Below are 25,620 nucleotides of genomic sequence, written 5' to 3'. Positions count from 1 at the left end.
CAGCAAAGAGGGATCATCCAGGCAGTTAGTACCCTGTCCCGGGTTTCAGCACCAAATGTTGGAACCCATGGGAGTCGAAAGACCAAAATAACAGGCTTTATTGAAAGGAAGAAAGGAACCCTGCCGGGCACTTCTCTGGGGAGAAGAGCCCCGGTTACAGACTAGGGGCGAGTTATATAGTGTTTGGGAGAGCCTGAGGGGATACTGAGGCAAAAGTCCTGGTATGTCCAGAATGCTCCTCCTTGGGGGGCTTCCCAGCTTCTTGGAATTCCTCTGTCTCAGGGGCAATAGTCCAGTGAGTAAGGGTGAGATCTGACAGATAAGCGAAACATCAAAAGGGCAGTTGGAATTCCTGGTAAATTCATGTATCTATCACTTCCCAGGCATTTTCCACCCCAGATCCCCACTGACCCTGGTGGGTTCTGGAAGGAGGGCTGGGCTGGGGTACTCCTGCTGCTGCCCTGTGGGTACAGGGGTAAAACAAGGGTACCACAAGGTAAAATGGGCCCTGGACCTGTGCAAAGAAGGGACTTTCTAGTCTGACTCATCTTTACCTCCACCTAAGAGCATCCTACTCTGGGTGCCTTTAGCTCCTGCCAGCACCCTCTTCTCAGACCGAGAGTCAGGGCAGCAAAGCACCCATGAGGGCTTGCATGATGCCCAGTCCTATATAAGCCTCAGTACAATGAACAAGTTGAAGAACCCAGTGTAAACTGAGAACATACCTTTCTGAGATGAGATTAATTTCCTTAACATAAGAAAGTTGTAATTTTGAATAAGGAGGGCTTGGTTTGGTGTATTCTAATGTGAGGTGCCCAATTCACAGCATCAACTTCCTAAGGAAGTTAGCAATGCAAATTCTCAAGTCCCATCCTGGACCTAATGAATCAGAAACTCCTAGGGTGAGGTTCAACCACTATATTAACATGCCCTGGAGGTGATTCTAATGAACGCTCAAGTTTGAGAACCACTGTTCTAAAGGAATTTCCATTCCATCTTCAAACATCTGTCTCTTCTTATCCATATTGCTGCTGGAGTCAGCAGTCAGGAAGGCACGAACTGGAGGTTAGTAAGGGGAAGCTTTCTTATTCTTACCACACAGGAGCTTAGAGACCAGCTTTGGAGAGCCCCTGAGCAGAGGTCAGGAACATTGGAATACTGGAAGAGTGTGACTCAGAGGGCCTCGGTCCTACAGGGCCCTATAATGATAGGTTTTCTTGCCTACCAGACAGCACAAGAATGGAACCACTGATGAGGTATGTGGCAACTTAAGAAAATATTAGGAACACTTTTTTTTTTAAAGATTTTATTTATTCATTTTTCAAAGATTAGAGAGAGAGAAGGGGGAGGAGCAAGGAAGCATCAACTTCCATATGTGCCTTGACCAGGCAAACTCAGGGTTTCAAACCCATGACCTCAGCGTTCCAGGTTGACACTATCCACTGCGCCACCACAGGTCAGGCAATATTAGGAACACTTAAAGATATTCAAGTAGTACTGTATACCGAAAAATATTTTCTGGAACTAGAAACCATTATTTTCAACAACAACATAAAAACAGTATATGTATGGAAAGAGAAGTCCGGTTAGTGCCGAAAAATTAGTGGCTTGGAAGAACATGTGGGAAAAAACATTTCAAAGCCAGGAACAAATAATATGAAGAGATGGAAATAACAAGGAAAATATGAGACTTGGAGACTAGATCCAATAGTCCTAACAGTCAGACATATTAGTTCCAAAAAAAAAAAGAAAAGGCATAAATGGAGGAGAGGTAGTAATTTAAAAATAGAAGAATATTTTGCGGACCTGAAGAAAGATCTGAGATTGCAGCCTGAAAGGGAACAGGAAAGATACAAAAGCTAAAAACATATACCTAAGCATAAAACTCCTCAACTCCAGATTAATGAAAAACAATGTTAAGTTTGTAGACAAAAAGAACAAGTTATCTAAAAGGGAAAAGAATCAGATTGGCTCAGGAGTTTTCATTTGCAAAATTAGAAGGTAAAAGTGGTAACACAGAAAGAAAAGGATGGCTATATCAGCAAAACCTACGAATTGAAAGCAGAGAGAGAGGTAAGTAAAAGTATTCTAAGGGCTCCTTTTTTTTTTTTTTTTTTTTTTGTATTTTTCTGAAGCTGGAGACGGGGAGAGACAGACAGACACCCGCATGCGCCCGACCGGGATCCACCCGGCACGCCCACCAGGGGGCGACGCTCTGCCCACTAGGGGGCGATGCTCTGCCCTTCCGGGGCTTTGCTCTGTTGCGACTAGAGCCACTCTAGCGCCTGGGGCAGAGGCCAAGGAGCCATCCCCAGCGCCCGGGCCATCTTTGCTCCAATGGAGCCTCGCTGCGGGAGGGGAGGAGAGAGACAGAGAGGAAGGAGAGGGGGAGGGGTGGAGAGGCAAATGGGCGCCTCTCCTGTGTGCCCTGGCCGGGAATCGAACCCGGGACTCCTGCACGCCAGGCCGACGCTCTACCACTGAGCCAACCGGCCAGGGCCTCTAAGGGCTTCTTATTGGGGTTAAAGTGTCAGGAAATAAAACATTTTGATGGAAGAAAAAAGTTGATATAGTATAATAATGGTAAAGAACTATGTATTTGATTATTAGTGCTGGGAAGGAAGTAACTATCAAGGGCATGGAAAAATAGATCAGAACTTCCAAGATGACAGGAAGTACGGAAAATGGAATGAATGGCATCTTCATAGAAACAACAAAAACATGGGATGATTAAAGAATATACAATAAAATAAAAGAGATGATCATATTGTGGGATCATAATTAATTAAAAAGAAGGAACAGCCTGACTGGTGTTGCTGCAGTGAATAGAGCATCAACCTGCAACATTGAGGTCCTAGATTCAAAACTCTGGAGTCTCTAGCTTGAGCGTGGGATCATAGATATGACCCCATGGTTGCTGGCTTGAGCAAGGGGTCACTGGCTCAGCTGGAGCACCCTGATCAAGGTATATATGAGACGTAATCAATAAACAACTAAAAGTGCTGCAACTATGAGTTGATGCTTCTCATCTCTCTCCCATCCTGTCTGTCTCTCTCTGTTGCTAAAAAACTTAAAACAAAATAATTTTAAAAGGACAAAGAACAGTCGGAGAAATAGAAAACAATGGAAAGATGGTATATTTAAATCATACCAATAATCATATTAAATGAAATGGTCAAACATCTCAATTAAAAGTCAAGTATCATCACATGGATAAAAATGCAAGGCCCTGGCCCTGGCTGGTTGGCTCAGCGGTAGAGCGTCGGCCTGGCGTGCGGGGGACCCGGGTTCGATTCCCGGCCAGGGCACATGGGAGAGGCGCCCATTTGCTTCTCCACCCCCCCTCCTTCCTCTCTGTCTCTCTCTTCCCCTCCCACAGCCAAGGCTCCATTGGGGCAAAGATGGCCTGGGCGCTGGGGATGGCTCCTTGGCCTCTGCCCCAGGCGCTAGAGTGGCTCTGGTTGCGGCGGAGCGACGCCACGGAGGGGCAGAGCATCGCCTCCTGGTGGGCAGAGCATCGCCCCTGGTGGGCGTGCCGGGTGGATCCCGGTCGGGCGCAGGCGGGAGTCTGTCTGACTGTCTCTCCCCGTTTCCAGCTTCAGAAAAAATACAAAAAAAACCAAACAAAACAAAAAAAAAAAATGCAAGGCCCAACTATATTCTGCTTATAAAAAACTCATTTAGCGCCTGACCAGGCGATGGTGCAGTGGATAGAGCATTGGACTGGGATGCAGAGAACCCAGGTTCGAGACCTTGAGGTTGCCAGCTTGAGCGCAGGCTCATCTGCTTTGAGCAAGAGCCCACCAGCTTGAGCCCAAGGTCGCTGGCTCCCGCAAGGGGTTACTCAGTCTGCTGAAGGCCCACAGTCAAGGCATGTATGAGAAAGCAATCAATGAACAACTAAGGTGTTGCAAGGTGCAATGAAAAACTAATGATTGATGCTTCTCATCTCTCTCAGTTCCTGTCTGTCTGTCCCTGTCTATCCCTCTCTCTGACTCACTCTCTGTCTCTGTAAAAAATAAATTAAGCCTGACCTGTGGTGGCGCAGTGGATAAAACGTTGACCTGGAAATGCTGAGGTCACCGGTTTGAAACCCTGGGCTTGCCTGGTCAAGGCACATATGGGAGTTGATGCTTCCAGCTCCTCCCCGCTGTCTCTCTCTCTCCTCTCTCTCTCTCTCTCCCTCTCTCTCTCTCCTCTCTACAATGAAGAAATAAAAAAATAAAATATAAAATATAAAAAAAATAAAATAAATAAATAAAAAAAAACAAACCTCATTTAGCCTGACCAGGCGGTGGCGCAGTGGATGGAGCATCAGACTGGGATGTAGAGGACCCAGGTTTGAGACCCCGAGGTCGCCAGCTTGAGCGTGGGCTCATCTGGTTTGAGCAAAGCTCACCAGCTTGAACACAAGGTCCCTGGTTCCAGCAAGGGGTTACTCAGTCTGCTGTAGCCCCATGGTCAAGGCACATATGAGAAAGCAATCAATGAGCAACTAAGGTGTCACAACGAAAAACTGATGATTGATGCTTCTCATCTCTCTTCGTTCCTGTCTGTCCCTCTCTCTGACTCTCTCTCTCTGTCCTTGTTAAAAAAAAAAAATTCTAAAAAACCCCCAAAAACCTCATTTAAGCCTGACCTGTGGTGGCGCAGTGGATAAAGCGTTGACCTGGAATGCTGAAGTTGCCGGTTCAAAACCCTGGGCTTGCCCGGTCAAGGCACATATGGGAGTTGAAGCTTCCTGCTCCTCCCCCCTTCTCTCTCTCTCTCTCCTCTAAAATGAATAAATAAATAAAAATTAAAAAACTCATTTAATTAATTAATTTTTAATTCTTATTTTCCAAGTGAGAGGAGCGGAGACATACTCCCACATTTATCCTGACCAGGATCCACCCAGTAACCCCCATCTGGGGCTGATGCTCTGCCTATCTAGGGATATGCTCCCAACCGAGCTATTTTTAGCGCCTGAGGCAAAGACACCACAGAGCCATCTTCTGTGCCCATATGCTGGAACCAATTGAGCCATGGCTGCGGGAGAGAAAGAAAAAGAGTGAGAGAGAAAGAGAAGGGGGGAAAGGGAGGGGAGGAGAAGCAGATGGTCACTTCTGCTTTGTGCCCTGACTGGGAATAAAATCCAGGACATCCACACGCCAGGGTGACACTCTACCACTGAGCCAACCAGCCAGGGACTATTTTTAAGATTTTATTTATTTACTTCACAGAAAGAGGAGAGAAGGGGCAGTGAGTGAGAAGTATCAAGTTATAATTGCTTCACTTTAGTTATTCATTGCTTATTTGTCACAAGTGCCTTGACTGGGCAAGTCTAGGAGTTTCAAACTGGCAACTTCAGTGTCCCAGGCTGATGGTCTATCCACTGTGCCACTATAGGCCAGGCTGAATACTAACTTATTTATTTATTTATTTATTTATTTATTTATTTATTTATTTATTTATTTATGTAATGAAAGAGAGAGAGACAGACAAGAAGGGAGAGATGAGAAGCATCAACTTGTAGTTGTGGCACATTAGTAGTTCATTGATTGCTTCTCATATGTGTCTTGATGGGGGCTGGGGGGTCTCCAGCGGAGCCAGTGACCCCTTGCTGAAGCCAGCGACCATGGGATCATGTCTCTGATCCCATGCTCAACCTGGCAACCCTGTGCTCAAGCCGGCGGCGACCTTGTGGTTTTGAACCTGGGACCTTAGCATCCCAGGTTAACGCTCTATCCACTGTGCCATCACCAGTCTGACAAGAAACTCATTTTAAATATAAATACAAATAACTTAAAAACAAAACAACTGAAGAAGACATAAGATGCTATCACTAATCAAAGAGAGATGGAGTAGCTATATTCATATCAGACAAAGTAGGTTTCAAAGCAAAGTATCTTACAAGGGATAAAGAAAGATGTTTTATAATGACAAAGGTCAATTCCTTAAGAGGACCTAACAATCTTAAATGTTTACGTACATAAGAAAAGAGCTTCAACAATATGTGAAACTGAAACCAAATAGAAAAACCCACAATTATTTCATCACTGCCCTTTCCATAATTGCTAGAACAAGTAGAAAGTCAGTAAGGCCATAGAAGATGGAACAATGCTATCAAACAACTTGACCTAGTTAATATTTTTATTTATTTATTTTTTTTATTTTTTGTATTTTTCTGAAGCTGGAAACAGGGAGAGACAGTCAGACAGACTCCCGCATGCGCCCGACCGGGATCCACCCGGCACGCCCACCAGGGGCGACGCTCTGCCCACCAGGGGGCGATGCTCTGCCCCTCTGGGGCGTCGCTGTGTTGCGACCAGAGCCATTCTAGCGCCTGGGGCAGAGGCCAAGGAGCCATCCCCAGCGCCCAGGCCATCTTTGCTCCAATGGAGTCTTGGCTGCGGGAGGGGAAGAGAGAGACAGAGAGGAAGGAGGGGGTGGGGGTGGAGAAGCAAATGGGCGCTTCTCCTATGTGCCCTGGCCGGGAATCGAACCCCGGTCCCCCGCACGCCAGGCCGACGCTCTACCACTGAGCCAACCGGCCAGGGCTTTGACCTAGTTAATATTTATCGAACACTCTACCCAACAACAACAACAGAATACACATTCTTTTCAAGAACACACTATTTACCAGAGAGACAACATTCTGGGTAATAACACAAGTCTCAGTAAATTTAAAACAATTCAAATTATACAAAGTATATTCTCTGGTTTAAATTAGAAATTCATAACAAACACATCTAGAAAATTACCAGATATTTGGAAGTTTCCCAGTATACAACAACATACTTTTTTTTTTTTTTTTTCAAATTGGTAGACCCGTAGGAGTTCCAGGATATATTTTATTTATTGATTTTTTAGAGAGAGAGAGAGACAGAGAGAGAGAGAGAAGGGGGAGGAGCAGGAAGCATCAACTCCCATATGTGCCTTGACCAGGCAAGCCCAAGGTTTCGAACTGGCGACCTCAGTGTTCCAGGTCGACGCTTTATCCCACTGCGCCACCACAGGTCAGGCCACAACAACATACTTCTAAAGCACCCACAGACCAAAGAAACCAAAAGTAAAAATACAAACTGCCTGACCAGGCGGTGGTGCAGTGGATAGAGCGTTGGACTGGAATGCAAAGGACTCAGGTTTGAGACCCTGCGTTCGCCAACTTGAGTGCAGGCCCATCTGGTTTGAGCAAAAGCTCACCAGCTTGGACCCAAGGTCGCTGGCTCAAGCAAGGGGTTACTCGATCTGCTGAAGGCCTGTGGTCAAGGCACATATGAGAAAGCAATCAATGAATAACTAAGGTGTCGCAATGAAAAACTGATGATTGATGCTTCTCATCTCTCTCCGTTCCTGTCTGTCTGTCCCTGTCTATCCCTCTCTCTGACTCTCTGTCTCTGGAAAAAAAAACAAAAAACTATTTTGAATGTAATGAAACATCAAAATTTGTGGAAAGCACTTAAAGCAGTGCCTAAAAATCTATATTATGAAAGAAAAAAGGTCTCAAATAAATGACCTCAGCTTTCATTTTAAGAAACTGAAAAAATGCAAAGGCAATTCAGTGGAGAAAAAATAGCCTTTTCAAACATACACATAAATAAAACTTAACACATACCTCACATTACATACAAAACTGAACTCAAAGTTAATCACATACCTGAATGTAAACCCAAAATCTAGAAAACTTCTAGGCTCCAAGAAAATTTCTGTGGCTTCAAGGTAGGCAAAGATTTTTTAGATACCACACCAAAACTATGATCTATGAAAGAAAAAAAGCCCCTATGGCAAGCTTAAAGAGGACAGAAACCTCCCGTGGAGCAGAAGGGCAGAAGCTCGCTTGATCTTGATTTTCAGTATGAATACAGATCATGAAAGTGGGGCCTCATGATCCTTCCGACCTTTTGAGTAAAAAAAAAATTAAAAACATGGCCTGACCAAGCGGTGGCGCAGAGGATAGAGTGTCGGACTGGGATGCGGAAGGACCCAGGTTCAAGACCCCGAGCTCGCTAGCTGGAGTGCAGGCTCATCTGGTTTGAGCAAAAAGCTCACCAGCTTGAACCCAAGGTCGCTGGCTCAAGCAAGGGGTTACTTGGTCTGCTGAAGGTCTGCGGTCAAGGCACATATGAGAAAGCAATCAATGAACAACTAAGGTGTTGCAACACGCAATGAAAAACTAATAATGACTGATGCTTCTCATCTCTCTCTGTTCCTGTCTGTCTGTCCCTATCTATCCCTCTCTCTGACTCTCTCTCTGTCCCTGTTAAAAAAACCCAAAAAATCCACCACCCCCCTGCAAAACCTAATATAAGAAAAATACCCAATAAATTGGATTTAATTAAAATTAAAACCTTCTACACCCCGGCTAAGTGGCTCAGTGGGTAGAGCATCAGCCCAGCACTCTGAGGTTGCGGGTTCAATCCCTGGTCAGAGCACATATGAGAGGCAAACAATGATTGTACAACTAAATGGAACAATGAGGTTGATGCGTCTCTCTTTAGTTTCCTCCCCTTCCTTCCTCTCTCAAGTCAATAGAAAAATTAAAAAAAAAAAATTAAAACCTTCTACTCTGAAAAACATCATTAAGGATATAAAAAGACAAACACAGCCTGACCAAGTGCAGCCCGGTGGTGCAGTGGATAGAGCGTCGGACTGGGATGATGAGGACCTAGGTTCGAGACCCCGAGGTCGCCAGCTTGAGCGCAGGCTCATCTGGTTTGAGCAAAAGCTCACCAGCTTGGACCGAAGGTTCTGGCTCGAGCAAGGGGTTACTCGGTCTGCTGAAGGCCCGCAGTCAAGGCACATATGAGAAAGCAGTCAATGAACAACTAAGGTGTCGCAATGCACAACGAAAAACTAATGATTGATGCTTCTCATCTCTCTCCGATCCTGTCTGTCTGTCCCTGTCTATCCCTCTCTCTGACTCTCTCTCTCTGTCTCTGTAAAAAAAAAAAAAAGACAAACACAGACTGGGAGAAAATATTTGCAAATCAACTTTTGATAAAGGACCTGTATCCAGAGAATATAAGAACTCTCAAAATGCAATAATAAGAAAACCAACAACCCGATTTATTATGTGTCTTAGTATGGGTTTCTGTGTTCATTTTATTTGGGTCTCTCTGTGCTTCTTATACTTGTATTTTATATCTATTTCTTTCACAAAATTACAGTTTTCTGTCATTATTCAAATAGGTTTTCAATTTCTTGCTCTCCTTTTTCTGGCACCCCCATGATTCTAATGTTAGTATGCTTGTAGTTGTCCCGAAACTCCTTACACTATCCTCATTTCTTTCTATTCCCATTGGGGATTTTTCACTTCCTTATCTTACAAATTGCTGATTTGATTTTTTTATTTTAGTGTGTGTGTGTGTGTGTGAGAGAGAGAGAGAGAGAGAGAGAGGCAGACAGGAAGGGAGAGAGATAAGAAGCATCAACTTGTAGTTGCATCACTTTAGTTTTCATTGATTGCTTCTTATACATGACTTGATGGTGGGGGGCGCTCAAGCCAAGCCAGTGACCCCTTGCTCAAGCCACTGACCTTGGGCTCAAGCTAGCAAGCAACCTTGGGCTCAAGCCAGCAACCGTAGCTTGAATGGCTGAGGTTAAAAAGACTAATCATAGCCATATCAAGTGTTGACAAGAATGTGAAACAACTGGAACTCTCATGCATTGCTGGTGGGAGTGTATAATGGCACAACCACCTCAGGAAACAATTTGGCAGTTTCTTCAAAAGTTAAACATACACCTACCATATGATCCAGTCATTCCACTCCTAGGTATTTACCAAAAAAAAAAATGAAACCATACATCCACACAAAGACTTGTACATAACTATTCCCAATATCCTAGTTGTGATATTGCATATAATTGTTTATGCAAAGTGTTACCACGGAGGGAAGTAGGTAAAGGATCCACAGGGTTTCTCTGTATTATTTCTTATAACTGCATGTGAATCTATATCTCAAAATAAAAAGCTTATTTAAAATTAAAATAAAAAAGCTTTAAAGTTTGGTTAGCCAGGCCCTGGCCGGTTGGCTCAGTGGTAGAGTGTCGGCCTGGTGTGTGGAAGTCCCGGGTTCGATTCCCGGCCAGGGCACACAGGAGAAGCATCCATCTGCTTCTCCATCCCTCCCCCTCTCCTTCCTCTCTGTCTTTCTCTTCCCCTCCTGCAGCCAGGGCTCCATTGGAGCAAAAGATGGCCCGGGCGCTGGGGATGGCTCCTTGGCCTCTGCCCCAGGCGCTAGAGTGGCTCTGGTCGTGACAGAGCGACGCCCCGGAGGGTCAGAGCATCGCCCGCTGGTGGGCGTGCCAGGTAGATCCCGGTCGGGCGCATGCGGGAGTCTGTCTGACTGCCTCCCCGTTTCCAGCTTCAGAAAAATACAAAAAAAAAAAAGAAAAAAAAGTTTGGTTAGCCAGTCAAAATAAAAATGCAAATAAACAAAAAAATTTAAAAGCTATTCAGGCTCTGGCCAGTGGTTCAGTGGTAGAGTGTCAGTCTGGTGTGTAGATGTCCCAGATTTGATTCTCAGTCAGGGTACAGAGAAGAAGCGACAGTCTACTTCTCCATGCCTCTTCCTCCCTCTTCTCTCCGTTTCTCTTCTACTCCTGTAGCATGGCTTGATTGGTTTGAGTGCATCGCCCCTGGGCTCCATGGAGCCTTTGCCTCAGGCACTAAAAATAGCTCAGTTTCAAGCATGTCCCCAGATGGGCAGAACATCGATTCCAGATAGGGGTTGCCAGGTGGATCCTGGTTGGGGTGCATGCAGGAGTCTTTCTATCTCCCCTCCTCTCACTTGGAAAAAGAGGGAAATAAAGCTATTCTGCAGAGCACAGAGAATTTTTAGGGCAATGAAACTACTCTGTATATTATAATGGTGGATACATGTCATATAAATTTGTCCTAATCCCCTCGAGGGCATAAAGTTAAGTGAAATAAGTCAGACACAGAAAAACAAATACTGTATGTTCTCACTCAAATGCAGAATCTAATGAAAAAGTTCAAGAAAAAAAGAAAAAATATGAAAAAGTTTTGGGGATCTAATGTACAGTAAGCTGAGTATAATTAACAATACCATATCAATACTTGAAAGTTGTTAAGAGAGATCATAAATGTTACCATCACAGATGCAAAAAAATGGTATTTATGTGAGTTGATTGGAGATATTAACTGACCTTATTGTGGTAGTTATTTCACAATATGTACATGTATCAAGTCATCACATTTTATACCTTTTTTTTTGACCCCTTGCTCAAGCCAGTGACCTCGGTCCTGAGTCTTCAGTCTCTCAGTCTGATGCTCTATCCACTGAGCAACTGCCTGGTCAGGCTATCTTTACTCAATTTTGCTGTGAACCTAACCTAAATCTGCTCTTAAAAAATAGTGTATTGGCCCTGGCCGGTTGGCTCAGCGGTAGAGCGTCGGCCTGGTGTGTGGGGGACTCGGGTTCGATTCCTGGCCAGGGCACATAGGAGAGGCGCCCATTTGCTTCTCCATCCTTCCCCCTCCTTCCTCCCTGTCTCTCTCTTCCCCTCCCACAGCCAAGGCTCCATTGGAGCAAAGATGGCCCGGGCGCTGGGGATGGCTCCTTGGCCTCTGCCCCAGGCGCTAGAGTGGCTCTGGTCGCGGCAAAGCGACGCCCCAGAGGGGCAGAGCATCGCCCCCTGGTGGGCAGAGCGTTGCCCCTGGTGGGCGTGCTGGGTGGATCCCGGTCGGGCGCATGCGGGAGTCTGTCTGACTGTCTCTCCCCGTTTCCAGCTTCAGAAAAATACAAAAAAAAAAAAAAAAAAAAAAAATAGTGTATCGCCTGACCAGGCAGTGGCGCAGTGGGTAGAGGATTGGACTGGGATGTGGAAGGACCCACGTTCGAGACCTTGAGGTCTCCAGCTTGAGCGCGGGCTCATCTGGTTTGAGCAAAGCTCACCAGCTTGGACCCAAGGTCGCTGGCTCAAGCAGTGGGTTGGTCTGCTGAAGGCCCACGGTCAAGGCACATATGAGAAAGCAATCAATGAACAACTAAGGTGTCGCAACAAAAAAACTAATAATTGATGCTTCTCATCTCTCTGTTCCTGCCTGTCTGTCCCTATCTATCCCTCTCTCTGACTCTCTCTCTGTCTCTGTAAAATAAATAAATAAACAAAAAAAATTTTTTTAAATAGTGTATCAATAAATAAATAAATAAAATATTAAATAGAAATGGTTGGTACACATAGGAAAATATATTTAATTTTTAAAAGTACTAAGCATAGCCTGACCAGGTGGTGGCGCAGTGAATAGAGTGTCGGACTGGGATGCGGAAGGACCCAGGTTCGAGACCCTGAGGTTGCCAGCTTGAGCGCGGGCTCATCTGGCTTGAGCCAAAAAAAGCTCACCAGCTTGAACCCGAGGTCGCTGGCTCGAGCAAGGGGTTACTCGGTCTGCTGAAGGCCTGCGGTCAAGGCACATATGAGAAAGCAATCAATGAACAACTAAGGAGTCCCAACGAAAAACTGATGATTGATGCTTCTCATCTCTCTCCGTTCCTGTCTGTCTGTCCCTGTCTATCCCTCTCTCTGTCCCTGTAAAAAAATAATAAATAAAATTTTTTAAAAATTAAAAAAAAAAAGTACTAAGCATAATGCAAAATAAAAACAATAGACATAGCCTGACCTGTGGTGGCGCAGTGGATAAACTGTCAACCTGAAACACTGAGGTTGCCAGTTCGAAACCCTAGGCTTGCCTGGTCAGGGCACATATGGAAGTTGATACTTACTGCTTCTCCTTCTTCTCTTTCTCTCTCTATCTCTCTCTCCTCTCTAAAAATGAATAGATAAAAAAATCTAAAAAAGAAAAAAAGAGGCCCTGGCCAGTTGGCTCAGTGGTAGAGCGTCGGCCTGGCGTGCAGGAGTCCCGGGTTCAATTCCCTGCCAGGGCACACAGGAGAAGCACCCATCCGCTTCTCCACCCCTCCCCCTCTCCTTCCTCTCTGTCTCTCTCTTCCCCTCCTGCAGCCAAGGCTCCATTGGAGCAAAGTTGGCCCGGGCGCTGGGGATGGCTCTGTGGCCTCTGCCTCAGGTGCTAGAATGGCTCTGGTTGCAACAGAGCAACGCCCCAGATGGGCAGAGCATCGTCCCCTGTGGGCATGCCGGGTGGATCCCGGTCGGGCGCATGCAGGAGTCTGTCTGACTGCCTCCCTGTTTCCAACTTCAGAAAAATACAAAAAAAAAAAAATTTTTTTTTAAAGATTAAAAAGTAGACATAACTTTCTGCTGATCAGATTGTAAAAATAAGTTGACAAAATCCTGTATTGCCAAGGGGGAGGAAGATAGGCAGGCAATATCGTACATTGTAAATTCACATAAGCTTTCTAAAGGGAAGTTGGGCGATGTGTATAAAATTTGAATAAGAAATGAAAGGAAAGAAATAAAATTTGAATAAGTCCATCCAATGTTCCAGTAATAATTCTTCCAGAAATGCCCAAAGATCTATATGCATATATTTTCCTAGGGGAATTTAACTAATTACATTCATTTCAATTATTTACAATATTTTGCTTTTTTTTTTTTTTTTTCTTTTTTTGCATTTTTCTGAAGCTGGAAACAGGGAGAGACAGTCAGACAGACTCCCGCATGTGCCCGACCGGGATCCACCTGGCACGCCTACCAGGGGGCGATGCTCTGCCCATCTTGGGGCGTCGCTCTGCCGCAATCAGAGCCACTCTAGCGCCTGGGGCAGAGGCCACAGAGCCATCCTCAGTGCCCAGGCCAACTTTGCTCCAATGGAGCCTTGGCTGCGGGAGGGGAAGAGAGAGACAGAGAGGAAGGAAAGGGGGAGGGGTGGAGAAGCAGATGGGCACTTCTCCTGTGTGCCCTGGCCAGGAATTGAACCTGGGACTCCTGCACGCCAGGCCGACGCTCTACCACTGAGCCAACCGGCCAGGGCCTATTTTGCTCTTTAAAACAATTCTATGATGAACTTTCATATATGATAAAGGTAATTTTTTGTGTGTGTATTTTTCTGAAGTGAGAAGCGGGGAGGCAGAGAGACAGACCCTTTCTTGCATGAGCTCAACCAGGATCCACCCAGCATGCCCACTAGGCGGCGATGCTCTGCCTATCTGGGGCGTTGCTTCATTTTAACTGGAGCCATTCTAGTGCCTGAAGTGATGCCATGGAGCCATCCTCAGTGCCTGGGCCAACTTTTGCTCCAATGGAGCCTTGACTGCGGGAAGGGAAGGGAGAGACAGAGAAAAGAGAGGGGGAAAGGTGGAGAAGCAGATGGGCACCTCTCCTGTGTGGCCTGGCCAGGAATCGAACCTGAGACATCCACACGCTGGGTTGACACTCTACCACTGAGCCAACTGGCTGGGGTCAAAAGTAATTTTTAAGAAATTTTTTATTCAATGAGAAGAGTGGAGGCAGAGACAGACTATCACATGTGCCCTGATGGGATACACCCAGCAAGCCCACAAAGGGGTGATGCTCTGCCCATCTGGGGCATTGCTCCATTGCTCAGCAACAGAGCTCTTCTTAGAGCCTGAGGCAAAGGCCAAGGAGCCATCCTCAGCCCCCGGGGCCAATCGAGCCATGGCTGCAGGAAGGGAAGAGAGAGAGAGAAGCAAGAGGGGGAGGGGTAAAGAAGCAGATGAGCGCTTCTCCTGTGTGCCCTGATCAGGAATTGAACCCAGGACATCCACATGCCAGGTGAAGTTCTATCCACCAAGCCAACTGGCCAGGACTGAATACAAATATTTTGATCTGCTGTCCCTATATAGCTGGGATACTCTTAATTTTAATGTCCATTTGATAGCTCTGGAAACTGAGGCTCACGAAGTTGAAAAATTTGCCTAAGGTCTCTACAGGAGGTTCCTCTCCTAGGTCTGCTGAATGAAAGGCCTGCTATGTGCCCTCTCAAAATGTGTTAGAGATTGCCAAGAGCAGAAGGTTTAAAGGGGTGTGAAAATGTAAGCTGAAAAAGAGTCAAGGTGGAAGAGAGGGTGAGACCAAGTTTTGGAGAGAGGGGAGTGGCATAAAGAAGGTAAGGCGCCTGACCAGGCGGTGGCGCAGTGAATAGAGCATCGGACTGGGATGCGGAGGACCCAAGTTCGAGACCCCGAGGTTGCCAGCTTGAGCCCAGGCTCATCTGGTTTGAGCAAAGCTCACCAGCCTGCACCCAAGGTCGCTGGCTCAAGCAAGGGGTTACTCGGTCTGCTATAGCCCCACGGTCAAGGCACATATGAGAAAGCAATCAATGAACAACTAAGGTGTCGCAACGAAAAAAAACTGATGATTGATGCTTCTCATCTCTCTCCATTCCTGTCTGTCTGTCCCTGTCTATCCCTCTCTCTGACTCTCTCTCTGTCTCTGTAAAAAAAAAAAAAAAAAAAAGAAAAAGAAGGTAAGTCAAGATATCACCCAAGACCCACAGCCCCTTCAATAATGCCTGTCAAAAAGTGGGCCTTCAGCCTGACCTGTGGTGGTGCAGTGGATAGAGCGTTGACCTGGAATGCTGAGGTTGCCGGTTCGAAACCCTGGGCTTGCCTGGTCAAGGTACATATGAGAAGCAACTACTACAAGTTGGGCTTCCCACTACTCATCACCTCCCCTTCTTTCTCACCTCTGTCTCATAAAAAAAGGAAAAAAAAGTAGGCCTCAGCAAATGATAAATGAATGAATGAAAAGAAACACAGAGTTTATTATTGTATTGGAAGTACAAAAAAAGAAACAAACCCTTCTCAGACCTTGGTCATCCCAGGTCTCTCTAACTCACCCAACATTCACCAAATATGTGAGGTCCTTCAAGTCTCCTCAAGTCTGGACAGCCATGGGGTGGATGGAGGCCCTGTGCCCAGTCTATGAAGATGGAGGCTCAAGAGCCACCACCATTCTAGATCTGTGCTCAGTTATCGACAGGCCCAGAGGTCTGAGTCCCTGGACTTCCCTGGTGGGATCATGCATGGTAGGCCCCCTTGCCTCAGAGCTAGGTCTTGGAGTGCAGAGATGAGCCCTGGTCCTGGGCTTTGCAGGTAAAGAAGAACTTGGTAGTGTCACCAGGACAATGCAGGAGCTCTCTGACCTCTAGGTATGGCAGGACCAAGATCGAGGTGTCACCAGCCCCCAGAAGGTTGTCTGTGCCAGAGAAAGGTGAGTTGTGAGTGAGGTCCTTTCCAGGACCCACTTGGTGCACCCAAGACCCATTACCCCCAAACCAGGCCCTGGCCCCTAATCATAGCTATTGAATTGAGCAAAAATAAGAGACTAGCTGTTGGGAAGGGGAGATACATATTTACTGTTGGATGGGGCGTTGAGTGTAGGTGTCATGTTTCCTTACCTGGGGCAGGGGGCAGTGCCGCCTTGCATACCACTCCTGGCAGTACAGGCTGACCTGGATGCCCTGGCCCAGAAAAAGCATGGTCCACATTAGCACGTTCCACGCTGGGCCGGTGTGCCGGTCATGCATCATAAAATTCATTGGTCCTGAGGCAGGAGAAAAGGTTGTCACCCCAGCTCCAGATACCTGTATCTTGTGTCACTGGCTGCGCTCCCATCCCAGGGCATTGGGAAGAGATGGAACAGGAAGCTTCCACTGGGAAGGATCTTGAACCCAGCATGAAAATCCCAAGGGGCTCATGTAAAACCAGGATTCATCATACTGAACCTCTCAACCTCTACCAGTATTCTCCCCTTTGTCTCCCTCTATGTGTGTCCTGCTCAGATGCTCCTCCAGCCAGAAATCTTCTCCCACATCCCCCAGGATACTCCCTCGCTGCCATCTGATGCTGCCTCTTGCCCTGTTCTCAAGGCCCTCCCTCACACTCAACTCTCATGCCTTCTCTCAGAATGTATGCACATCTTCTGTCTTGAGTGTGTGTCCTCCCTATCAGTCTGAATTCTCCCAGAGCAGGAGTATAGGCCTTCTCCCTGTGGATGAATCTCAATCCAGTGGCACACAGAAGCCAAGCTCACCTCCAACGACAAGGAAGAGTATCAGCATGACAGGGTAGAAGAAGCCCAGGACAAAGCAGAAGATGTACTCATGGACGACTGCAGAGACCAGGAACACGCCCAGCATGGCTGCCCCTCGAGCCTGGCTACCAAGGAGCTGGCAGGATTAGGGGGAGGAATGTGGAGTGATTCTTCTTAGGACCCTCCACAAAAAGCCCCCTCCTTAAGAAAGCCAGGAGGGTATGTGGTGCAATGGAAAGAATAAGGATTTGGGGTCAGAAGGGCTGATGTGTTTTATTTAAGAACATTTTACTAGCCCACTGGGCCTTAGTGCAATTTTAAAAAAGAAATATAATAATACTTCCTTCTCAGGGTTATTGTGCAGAGTAAATGTATGTAACAACTCTTGGTAACTGAAAAGTGATATATGCATGTTCCTTAGGCAGGCAGAAAGGCCCTGTGGAGGGGGTGGAGTTAAGGACAAGGAAGGAAGGAAGTTAGGTCACAAGAAAAATCTTCTGTCCTTTGGGTTATGTAGAATGGGGGAGATGGAAGTCCAGGGCCCTTAGGTTGGATGGTGCAGAGGGAGGAAAGGAGAGGATGTTCCAGAGAGGCTCCATTAAATGTGGGAGCTGAGCCCGTACCCACAGCCCATCTTGATATACGTAGCTGTACAGCCAGTCATGGACCACCACGTTCCAAGTGCGGTAGTAGTTGGAGAAGGACGTGGAGTTCCACCAGTCCTGGGGAAGGGGAGCAGTCAAGGCAGGGGAAGGAGGTAAGCGTCTGGGCCCTGTTTCTAACCAGGCCCCAGCTTCTCGCTTCTCACCCCATCCGCTGCCCTTTATCCCAATGTTTTCCCACAAGTTCTGGCAAGCAAGCACTTGCCCAGCGCCCTCTTCCAGACCCGGAGTCCTTGCCTTCCCAGATACTCCACTTTTTCTAAAACTCTCCCTCTGTCCACACAAAAGCAGTTAGCCCTGGCTAGTCAGGAGGTGGAGAAGCAGCATTTTAACCACACCCAGAAGCACATATTTCTCACTGCATGAGATCGACAGTACAGCTGAGGCGACATCCAACATAGTCACCATCCTCCCCAGGATCCTCCCTATCCTCTCTGCCTATTGCTTCCAAGTGGACCAGGTCCAGGCCACACCCGGTAGAACATCCTGTCTCCAAATCGTAGCATCTCTGCGAAGGCGTTGAGCCAGCAGTGGAGAAAAGCAAAGAAGATGAGCAGCAGCATGAAGATGCCTGCGGAGTGGGAACAGAGGGCTGCAGGTTAGACTGGCCCAACGGGAACCCCCAAGATCTAAGGAGCCCTTGCCCAGCAACTAGGACCTCAGTCCTACCCATCTTTACTAATCATGCATTTACTAATTCATCCATTTGCTCATAAACTTTATGCCAGATACTGGGGATATGAAATGATTCTCAAAGCCCCTGACTATTGAGAGTTCTGAGTGGTTGGGGAGAGAGAGAGAGACAAGAGACAGAAGTGAGAGACAGAGATGTGTCCAATCATTCATCAAAGTCAAATGTATTAGGAGCTAAGCATGGTGGCCACTGATGTGCTTGGGGGTGCAGAGCACAGGGTAGCACGTGGTAATTAATGGCTAAAAATGGAAAAGTTTCCTAAAGGAAGGCCTCTCTCTCACAAGGGCTCCAAGATGAAACTGGATTTCACAACTGGAAAGTAGTGAAAGGGCATTCTAAGCTGAGGGACTTTTATGAGTAAAGTCCTGGAGGCATGAAAGTGCATGCTTTTTAGGAATGGCTGGGTTTATAGTGGGATGTGATACTCAGGAAGGACTGTGAATGCCAGGCCAAGATTCTAATCTTATCTGGGGAGCCCAGCAATGGGGAGTCACTGGAGCTTTTGAAGCAGGGTCAGGAATGATTCATCTGTAGGGGAAAGTTCATCTGGGCCGCAATTTCTTCAGGGGCAGTTGGGAGAAGAAGTATTCGGGAGGAGGGGCACAGGTTGGGAGGCTGATGTGGAAAGGGGGAGCAGGTGGCAATCTGAACTGAGACCCTGAGAATGAGCAGTGATAGGAGGAGTGAGAAGTGAAGGGCAAGTCAGAGGAAGAAGGTGTTGAAACTGATTGAGGGTAAAGGGCAAAGGAAGTGAGGGGTGAAAAATTCCTGGCTAAGCCTTCCCAGGACACGGCCTTCTTCAGGCCTGCTTTAGTAGGCATACCTGGCAATGTGGCATGCATGACAGAGAGCACCAGGGCACGGGTGCTGAAGGGCTCCTGGCTCATGTTGGCAAAGACGGGAACACAGAGGCGGCCCAGGATGAAACAGGCATAGAGGATGCAGCCAAAGGCCTACAGAGGGAGTGGTGGACACCTAACTCACTTGGAAATTGGACTTTGGCTAGCACCTGCTTCCTCTCCCCTCTGACCTCCTTCCCAGGCGTCACCACCCCACTCCCAGAAATGTCCCCTCAGCCACCATAAGTCACAGTTGGTCCATCTTCTGACCTGGGAGAAATTCTTGGCCACATAATTCCACCTGACGTTGGATGTCCTGCAGCAGCAATGAGGATGATATGTTTCTTGTTCCTTGCTCAGGTCAGGACCCAGGTTCTGGGACCCTATCTCCATAGCCCTTCAATTGCTCAGGCCTGGGAGGATTACCTGGGGAAGTGGGGGTCTAGAACACTTTACATTTTCCATAGCAGAGATGGCAAATGGATTTTTATCTTGGGTGTCAGTTAAGGTGACCAACCATCTGAAATTTGCTCCAGATAAAGGGATGTGCCAGGCCCTAGGACTTTCAGTGTTAAAACAGGGACAATCCTGGGCAAATCAGGACAGTTGATCACCCTTGTGTCACCACGGGCAGGGCAAGAAGAAGGGTAGTCTACCTGCCACTTCTTTCTCATCTCTGTGATAGGATGCTTGCTGAGTGTCTGGGGTGAGGTTAGGAACCTCAGGGAGAGGAGAGGAGGGCAAGGTCCCTGATGGGCCCATGCATTTGGGGAAAGAATGTTCAGGGTCTTACCTGGGGTAAGTCTCCCTGTAGATGAGTGTGGGACAGAAGAGGAAATAGAGGTAGCTGGAGAAACTGGGGGCCTGGACCCCCTCACCTGGGTAGGAGTGAGAGGTGTCCATCAGTGAAGGGGGAAGGGAGAGAGGGCAGAGGTGACGGGGGTGGGAGTGGGGTGTGGAGGGCTGGAGATGATGAAGGTCTGGGGCTAGGTGAGGAGCTGGATAGTGGGTGTGGAAGTGGGGTAGGGGAGGTGAAACTGGGCAGGAGCTGAACCTGCTCTTTAATATCCCTGTTACTTCCATTCCAGGCACCCCCATTTTCTGATGCAGGACCTGGTATGGCTGAAGCTTTATTTGGAACTCACCTAGAAGTTCCACTATCCATTAATGAAAAAGTACCAGAGGTACTCAGCAACAGATGTGCCATCTCTCAGGGTGAGACCTGAGAATGCCTAATGTCTAAGGCCCACAGAGCCCAGTTGGAGGTCAGAACTATGCATAGTGGTCAAGGTGGACTTAACAAGTCAGAGCTTTTATGAGGATCCTACCAAATCAGCCAAGAGGACTGAGCTCACAGCAGCGCCAGCTGAAGGCCTCACCTCTGGCACGAAGGATCCCAGGAACAACCTCTCTCAGGAAGGAGTAGCTTTTCATCAGGAGCCTGACCTGAGATGGAGTGGAAGGGAGGTTAAGTTGCTGTGTGGCTTTAAGCATATTACACACAATCTCTTGGTCCTCTCCTTTGAGAGGGGGGAGGGGAGAGAGAAAGAGAGAGAATGAGGCAGGCAGCTCATAAAATGGTCAGAGCATATAAATCTTTTTGTTGGGTTGCCTTATTGCTGGGGTGAATTGAGGGTAAGGGGGTACCGAATAAGGCCAGGAGCTCTGAGCCTTCATTAGACCAATCCCCTGTGATTCTCGGTGGAGTCAGATTATATTTGCTTAGCACTACCCATTTAGTTCCATTTCGTTTTCCTTCCTTCTTTCCTTCCTCCCTCTCTCCCTCCCTTCCTTCCTTTCAAAGTTCCGATTTGTTGTTCACTTATTCTGCATTCATTTTTTGATTCTTGAATGTGCCCTGACCTTGGTGTATCTGGACGGTGCTCTAACGGAGCAGTTGGTTAGTTTTGTCTAAAAAGTAGACAATAATGTCGAGTCTAACCAACTGAGTTACGGACTGGAGCTCGTCTACATTTCTTTGGAGCCTGCTGGTTTGCTCAAATCCCTCCCAAGAAACTCTGCCGCTAGGAACTAGCTCCACCTCGCCCAACTTTTTTCCAGTGTTCTCCTTCACTTGGGCCTCCACCGCCTTTTGGTGCTCACCCAACCCGCCCTCCTATTGGCCCCGCCCATCACCTGCTCAAAGACCAGGACACAACTGGAGGCTGGTGGGAGCTGATACTCCACAGCCACGTGGACCGGGAGTATGCCAAGCACTGCGATGTGAGCAGCCAGGAACACACAGCCCAGGCCCGCCCCCAGCGTCCAGGCCCCTGCCGCCTGGGGCCTCGCCCAGAGCCGGAGGGCCTGGTAGGGCGCCAGCAGAGTGGACAGGAACATGGGGACCCATGTCATCAGAGCCAAGGGCAGCTGTCCGAAGCTGAAGATCAATAGGTCGAACTCCAACATCAGCCTTGGAGTGGGGAAGGAAAGACAAAGTAGACAAAAGTGTAGCCCATCTTTTCCCCCTTCTTCTACAGCCAGAGCTCTTGGAAGATAAACAGGTGTCTTGTGAAGGTCGTGAGCTCTTCATCTCTGAAAGTGTTCAAGATGGCACCTCTGTTGCATAAGACTTCTAGTGCAGGGTGTTGCCCGAGGAGACGCTACTGGAAATGGATTTATTGGTGTATACACCTGCCCTTGGTGTATCTGGACGGTGCTCTAACGGAGCAGTTGGTTAGAGTCTAACCAATTAGTGGTAGAGAGCTCCATTCTTTGTATGCCACAGGTGTTAGGATAGGAGGTATTTAGTTTGATTTTTGTTAGTTTTGTTCTTTTGGAGTGCCAGGTTATTTGAGTGTTTTGTTTGCTTAGATTAAGCGTATACAGTTTTAACAGTGAAAAATTGGAAACAACCTTTATGTCCATTAGGGAAGGACTAAATGAACAAAATTGGGCATCTTCAGACTCTGAAGTCATAAAAAACAATGGATTGACATAGAAAGATCTCTAAACTAGGTTGTTAGGGAGTGAAAGCAAAGCAATAGGTATAGTAGCTTATTTATGTAAAGCCCCAGTACATACATCTCTTTGGTTTTTATATATATAAGGATTAAATGCATGGAAATTGCTCTGGAGGGAAACTCTCAAAACTGTTGAAAATATTACTTCTGGGGAGCAGTCTGGGATTGAGGGGTGTGGTCAAGAAGGACTGTCACTTGACGTCTACTTGAACTTTCTTACTGAGATTCGGTCTTTATAATACTTATATAATTAGCAAAAATTTTACCAAAAGGAAGTGCTGTTGTTTAACATGTAGATCCTTGGTCCTCTTCCTTTTACTGCTTCCTAAGCCCTACTTAAGGGGGGGGGGGGCTGCAAATACAGACTGCAGGGTGTGCAGCCTCTGAAGCTCACCCTTCAGAGTGAGGGGGGTGTCTCTGGGGAAAGCAACCCTCCAAAGTACTTGTGTGCATCTCTATCTTCCCTACAAGATTGGGAGAGCCTCATAGGCAGGGATGGGGTCTGTCCTTCATTTCTCTGGTCCTCAGGGCTGGTCCTTAGAAGATGCTCAAATGAGGTTACTTGAATCAAACAGCATTGACTTGGAAAGAAGTGGGGTGGGGAGTGCATATACGCGCACACACATATATATCTGCCTCTGGACAAGATCTGAACCCAAGAACAAACCCAGAGTGGCCCACCCTGGGAGGACAGACCAAGGGCCATTCAAGACTATGGAACAAAAAAGCTAAGAGTGTGTTTTAGGTGGGAATGTTGGAAGCAACACAGACGCATGTGTAATAATCAAAGGGGAAGCTGTGCCCTCTCAGGCCAGTGGTATAGGTGGAACGCTGGGGACCCAAAGTGTTTGATCTGATCTGTGTGCCTATCCTGGGCAGGAGAGGGGCCTACCTGCCCTCATCAATGAAGTCAATGGCCAGGATGCTGATAATGAAGACACACAGGCCGGCGATGAACATGTGGTAGATGGTCCGGAAATGCTGCACTTCCATTAGTTCACTGGAGGGAGAGGGGCCTGAATGTCAATGTGGAAGGGTCCTCAAGGCGATGTGAACTGTTTCAGACTCTGTACACATATGGTGATGGATCCTAGTGATGGGCAATTCTAAGGGCTGAGATGGGACGACATCTGTTCAAAGCCCTTTCCAGCCCAGTCGCTATTTATCCTGGTGCCCTTTCTTCCATAGTCCAACTCAGGGCAAATGGGGAAACTTAAAAACCCTTTCCAAGTCCTCTCTCAAACCACCTAGAGCCTGGGGATAAAAACTGAGATATCCTAGATCTTCAACCAAAGCACTTTCTTTTCCTCCCACCCCCCATCCTCGCCTGACTTACTCAAGCAGGGACTTGCGGATGATAAAAACTTTCCGTTTCCTCAAGGGTGGTTCCTGGGTCCTGAATTGAGACAGTTGCTCTGGGTCAGGACCCAAAGGAAGAAGGCAGTGGGCAGAGGGCAGGGCCTTGCAGAACATCAATACTTGGGAGGCAAGGGCAGTAGTAGCAGAAGGTCAGGCTAAGACCAGAGGGCAGGAGGGCAGGACCAAGGCAGAGCAAGGCTGGAGGTGGAGCTCAATGGCAGGAAGGCAGCAGCAGTAAAAGGAGAAGAGGGAATGTCAAAGTGAGGGTCACACCAGTGCTGGCAAAGGGCACATTAGATGATGTTTATGACTCGTAATCTTACAGTGAAGGAGTCCGCTCTAGCCATTCCTCAGCCCTGGCTCCTTTGACTCTTACTTGCTCAAGGAATCTGAAGGAATGGTGGGCAGAGGTCTGCCTTGTGGTGGGTAGGATTGCACGGCCTCTGACACGGCCCGATCCAGCAGCTCCAGCAGCTGTCTCTGTGCTTGCTCCAGCAGCTGCATCTTCACAGCCTGTAGGACACAGCAGGGCCCCCTGTCCACCACCCTCTCACTCACTCAACATGTACTGAGCTTCTTTCTATGTGCATTAAGTGCTAGGGATGAAGAGCTAGGCTGCAGCCCACAGGTTCCCCAGTGACTATCTCCCTCTGGCTTTCCAGGGCAGCAGTGATGATCAAGGAATAACAGCAGAAACAGAATTTCCACCTTATCATTTCTGACTGACTCTCTTCTCTCTGACTCCAGCTTTCCTTCTCCTGACCACTAGCCCCACTAACAGAAGATGGTTTACAGGCTCACTTTTGGCCCCTGGCCTAATGACCTGTGTTTTAGACCCCTTCATCTTAACCCTTAGCTCTAACTTGATCTGAACCCAGGAACAAATTGTCCTTATTATCAAACTGGTCCTCACCCCTATCTCCTTCCCCTCCAGGAATTGGTCATCTTGACCTCTGACCTCTGAGGTCCCTCACCTCCATATGTTGGGTCCATTGCATGAAGTCAAGGCCTTCAAGCATCTCAGCATTTCCTAGGAGGAGAGATCAAAGGGCACACCCAAGGGGGAGGAGTTAAGTGTTCTGGGCTGCCCTGTGCAAGCCCAGAGGCATCCTCTGCCAGGAAATGCAGGCTCTTAGCCCCCCCAAGTCAGAAGATATCATGGATGGGGCAGTCAGAAGGGAAAATTATTTTGTCAGGAGGTGAGGAGGCCATTGGTAAGCAGGGAGCCTGATGACATTACTGGAAACAGGAGACTGAAGGAACAGGAAGCCTCTCCATTTGCCCTCTGAGGTTAGAAAGTCAGAAAGGTAAGGTAAGGCCACAACTCTGAACGTCCCTTTCCTCTCCCATCTCCCAGCTTAGTGGGTAGGGGCAGAGGCCAGAGTCTGTTTCCCCTGGCCTCCCAGGACAGCAGGAAAGCCTGCAGGTAGACAGCAAGAGCTCCTTTTCAACAGGGTATTCTCACCTCCAACTTCACCTGAGCTTTCTGCACCCCCAGAGGGTGGTTCACCTCCTCCGGAGGGTTGGTCTTTCTCCTCTCTTCTCGGCCCTGTTCTCCTCCTCTGCAAGCAGGCTGCCCTTGGCTCCATGGTGTGAGTCTTGACCGTGCAGCAGGTGGCCTCTGCCGGGTTCCCACTTTTCCTTCACGGCCTGCCAACCACTGAGCTCCTGGTTCTCAGCTCAGCTGACAGCTCCAAAGACTAAAGTCCTTTTAGAAGGAGGGGGCCTCCAAGAGCATGATAGGTTATCTGATCCAGAGGGCAGTGCTTCTCAGCTCCAGGCTCTGTGGACTGCTGCAGGGATGGACTAGAGGCACCCTGCAACAGCCCAGCCACCACTCAGATGCCCAGCTCTGAGCAAGTGTGCTCTTCCTCCCATAGGAGTAGTGACTGTGAGTGTGGTGGGGAGAGGGACTTTGCCTCTCTGGGGCTTATCACCTATCATGGCTCACCTTCCAATCTTTTTCCCAGCAGGCTCAAGGTCAAGGCAGAGTCTGAAACCTCTTCAGGTATCAGTACGTTCATTTTCCTTAGTCCATGCAATAGGTGTGTGAAGGAACCTTGCCAACTTGAAAGCATTGTATGCATATGACTAATACTCTGATGGGGTTGACACTTGTGAAAATTGTGGTGCTGTGGCCCCTCCAGTAAGTGCTGGGTGCCAGGGTCCCCGAATGTCAGCTC

At 47.7% G+C, this 25,620-nt stretch overlaps 1 protein-coding gene across 2 annotated transcripts; it reads right to left on the bottom strand.

The window, feature by feature from the left end:
• Positions 1–223: 223 nt before the first annotated feature.
• On the bottom strand, positions 224–25,314 carry SOAT2 (sterol O-acyltransferase 2). Of its 2 annotated transcripts, XR_010749291.1 has the most exons (16): positions 24,903–25,314; positions 24,412–24,467; positions 23,814–23,950; positions 23,415–23,474; positions 22,971–23,078; positions 21,252–21,528; positions 20,495–20,561; positions 19,909–19,993; positions 19,386–19,431; positions 19,100–19,229; positions 18,056–18,153; positions 17,544–17,642; positions 16,921–17,056; positions 16,286–16,431; positions 15,725–16,083; positions 224–312 (listed from the first exon to the last, which is right to left on the bottom strand). XR_010749291.1 is itself a non-coding variant. In XM_066369628.1 (15 exons), the coding sequence occupies exons 1-15, from the start codon at positions 25,024–25,026 to the stop codon at positions 16,033–16,035; spliced, it is 1,620 nt and encodes a 539-aa protein (XP_066225725.1). In that variant the 5' UTR covers positions 25,027–25,314; the 3' UTR covers positions 15,634–16,032. The 2 variants fall into 2 exon arrangements, 1 of the variants encoding a protein (XP_066225725.1); XM_066369628.1 differs by lacking the exon at positions 224–312 and having other exon boundaries at positions 15,634–16,083.
• Positions 25,315–25,620: the final 306 nt, after the last annotated feature.

The sequence above is a fragment of the Saccopteryx leptura genome, chromosome 2, assembly GCF_036850995.1.
Source record: "Saccopteryx leptura isolate mSacLep1 chromosome 2, mSacLep1_pri_phased_curated, whole genome shotgun sequence".
NCBI classification, from domain to species: Eukaryota; Metazoa; Chordata; class Mammalia; order Chiroptera; family Emballonuridae; genus Saccopteryx; species Saccopteryx leptura.
The sequence above is the reverse complement of the archived record's forward strand: the minus strand, read 5'-3'. Positions and strand labels throughout refer to the sequence as shown.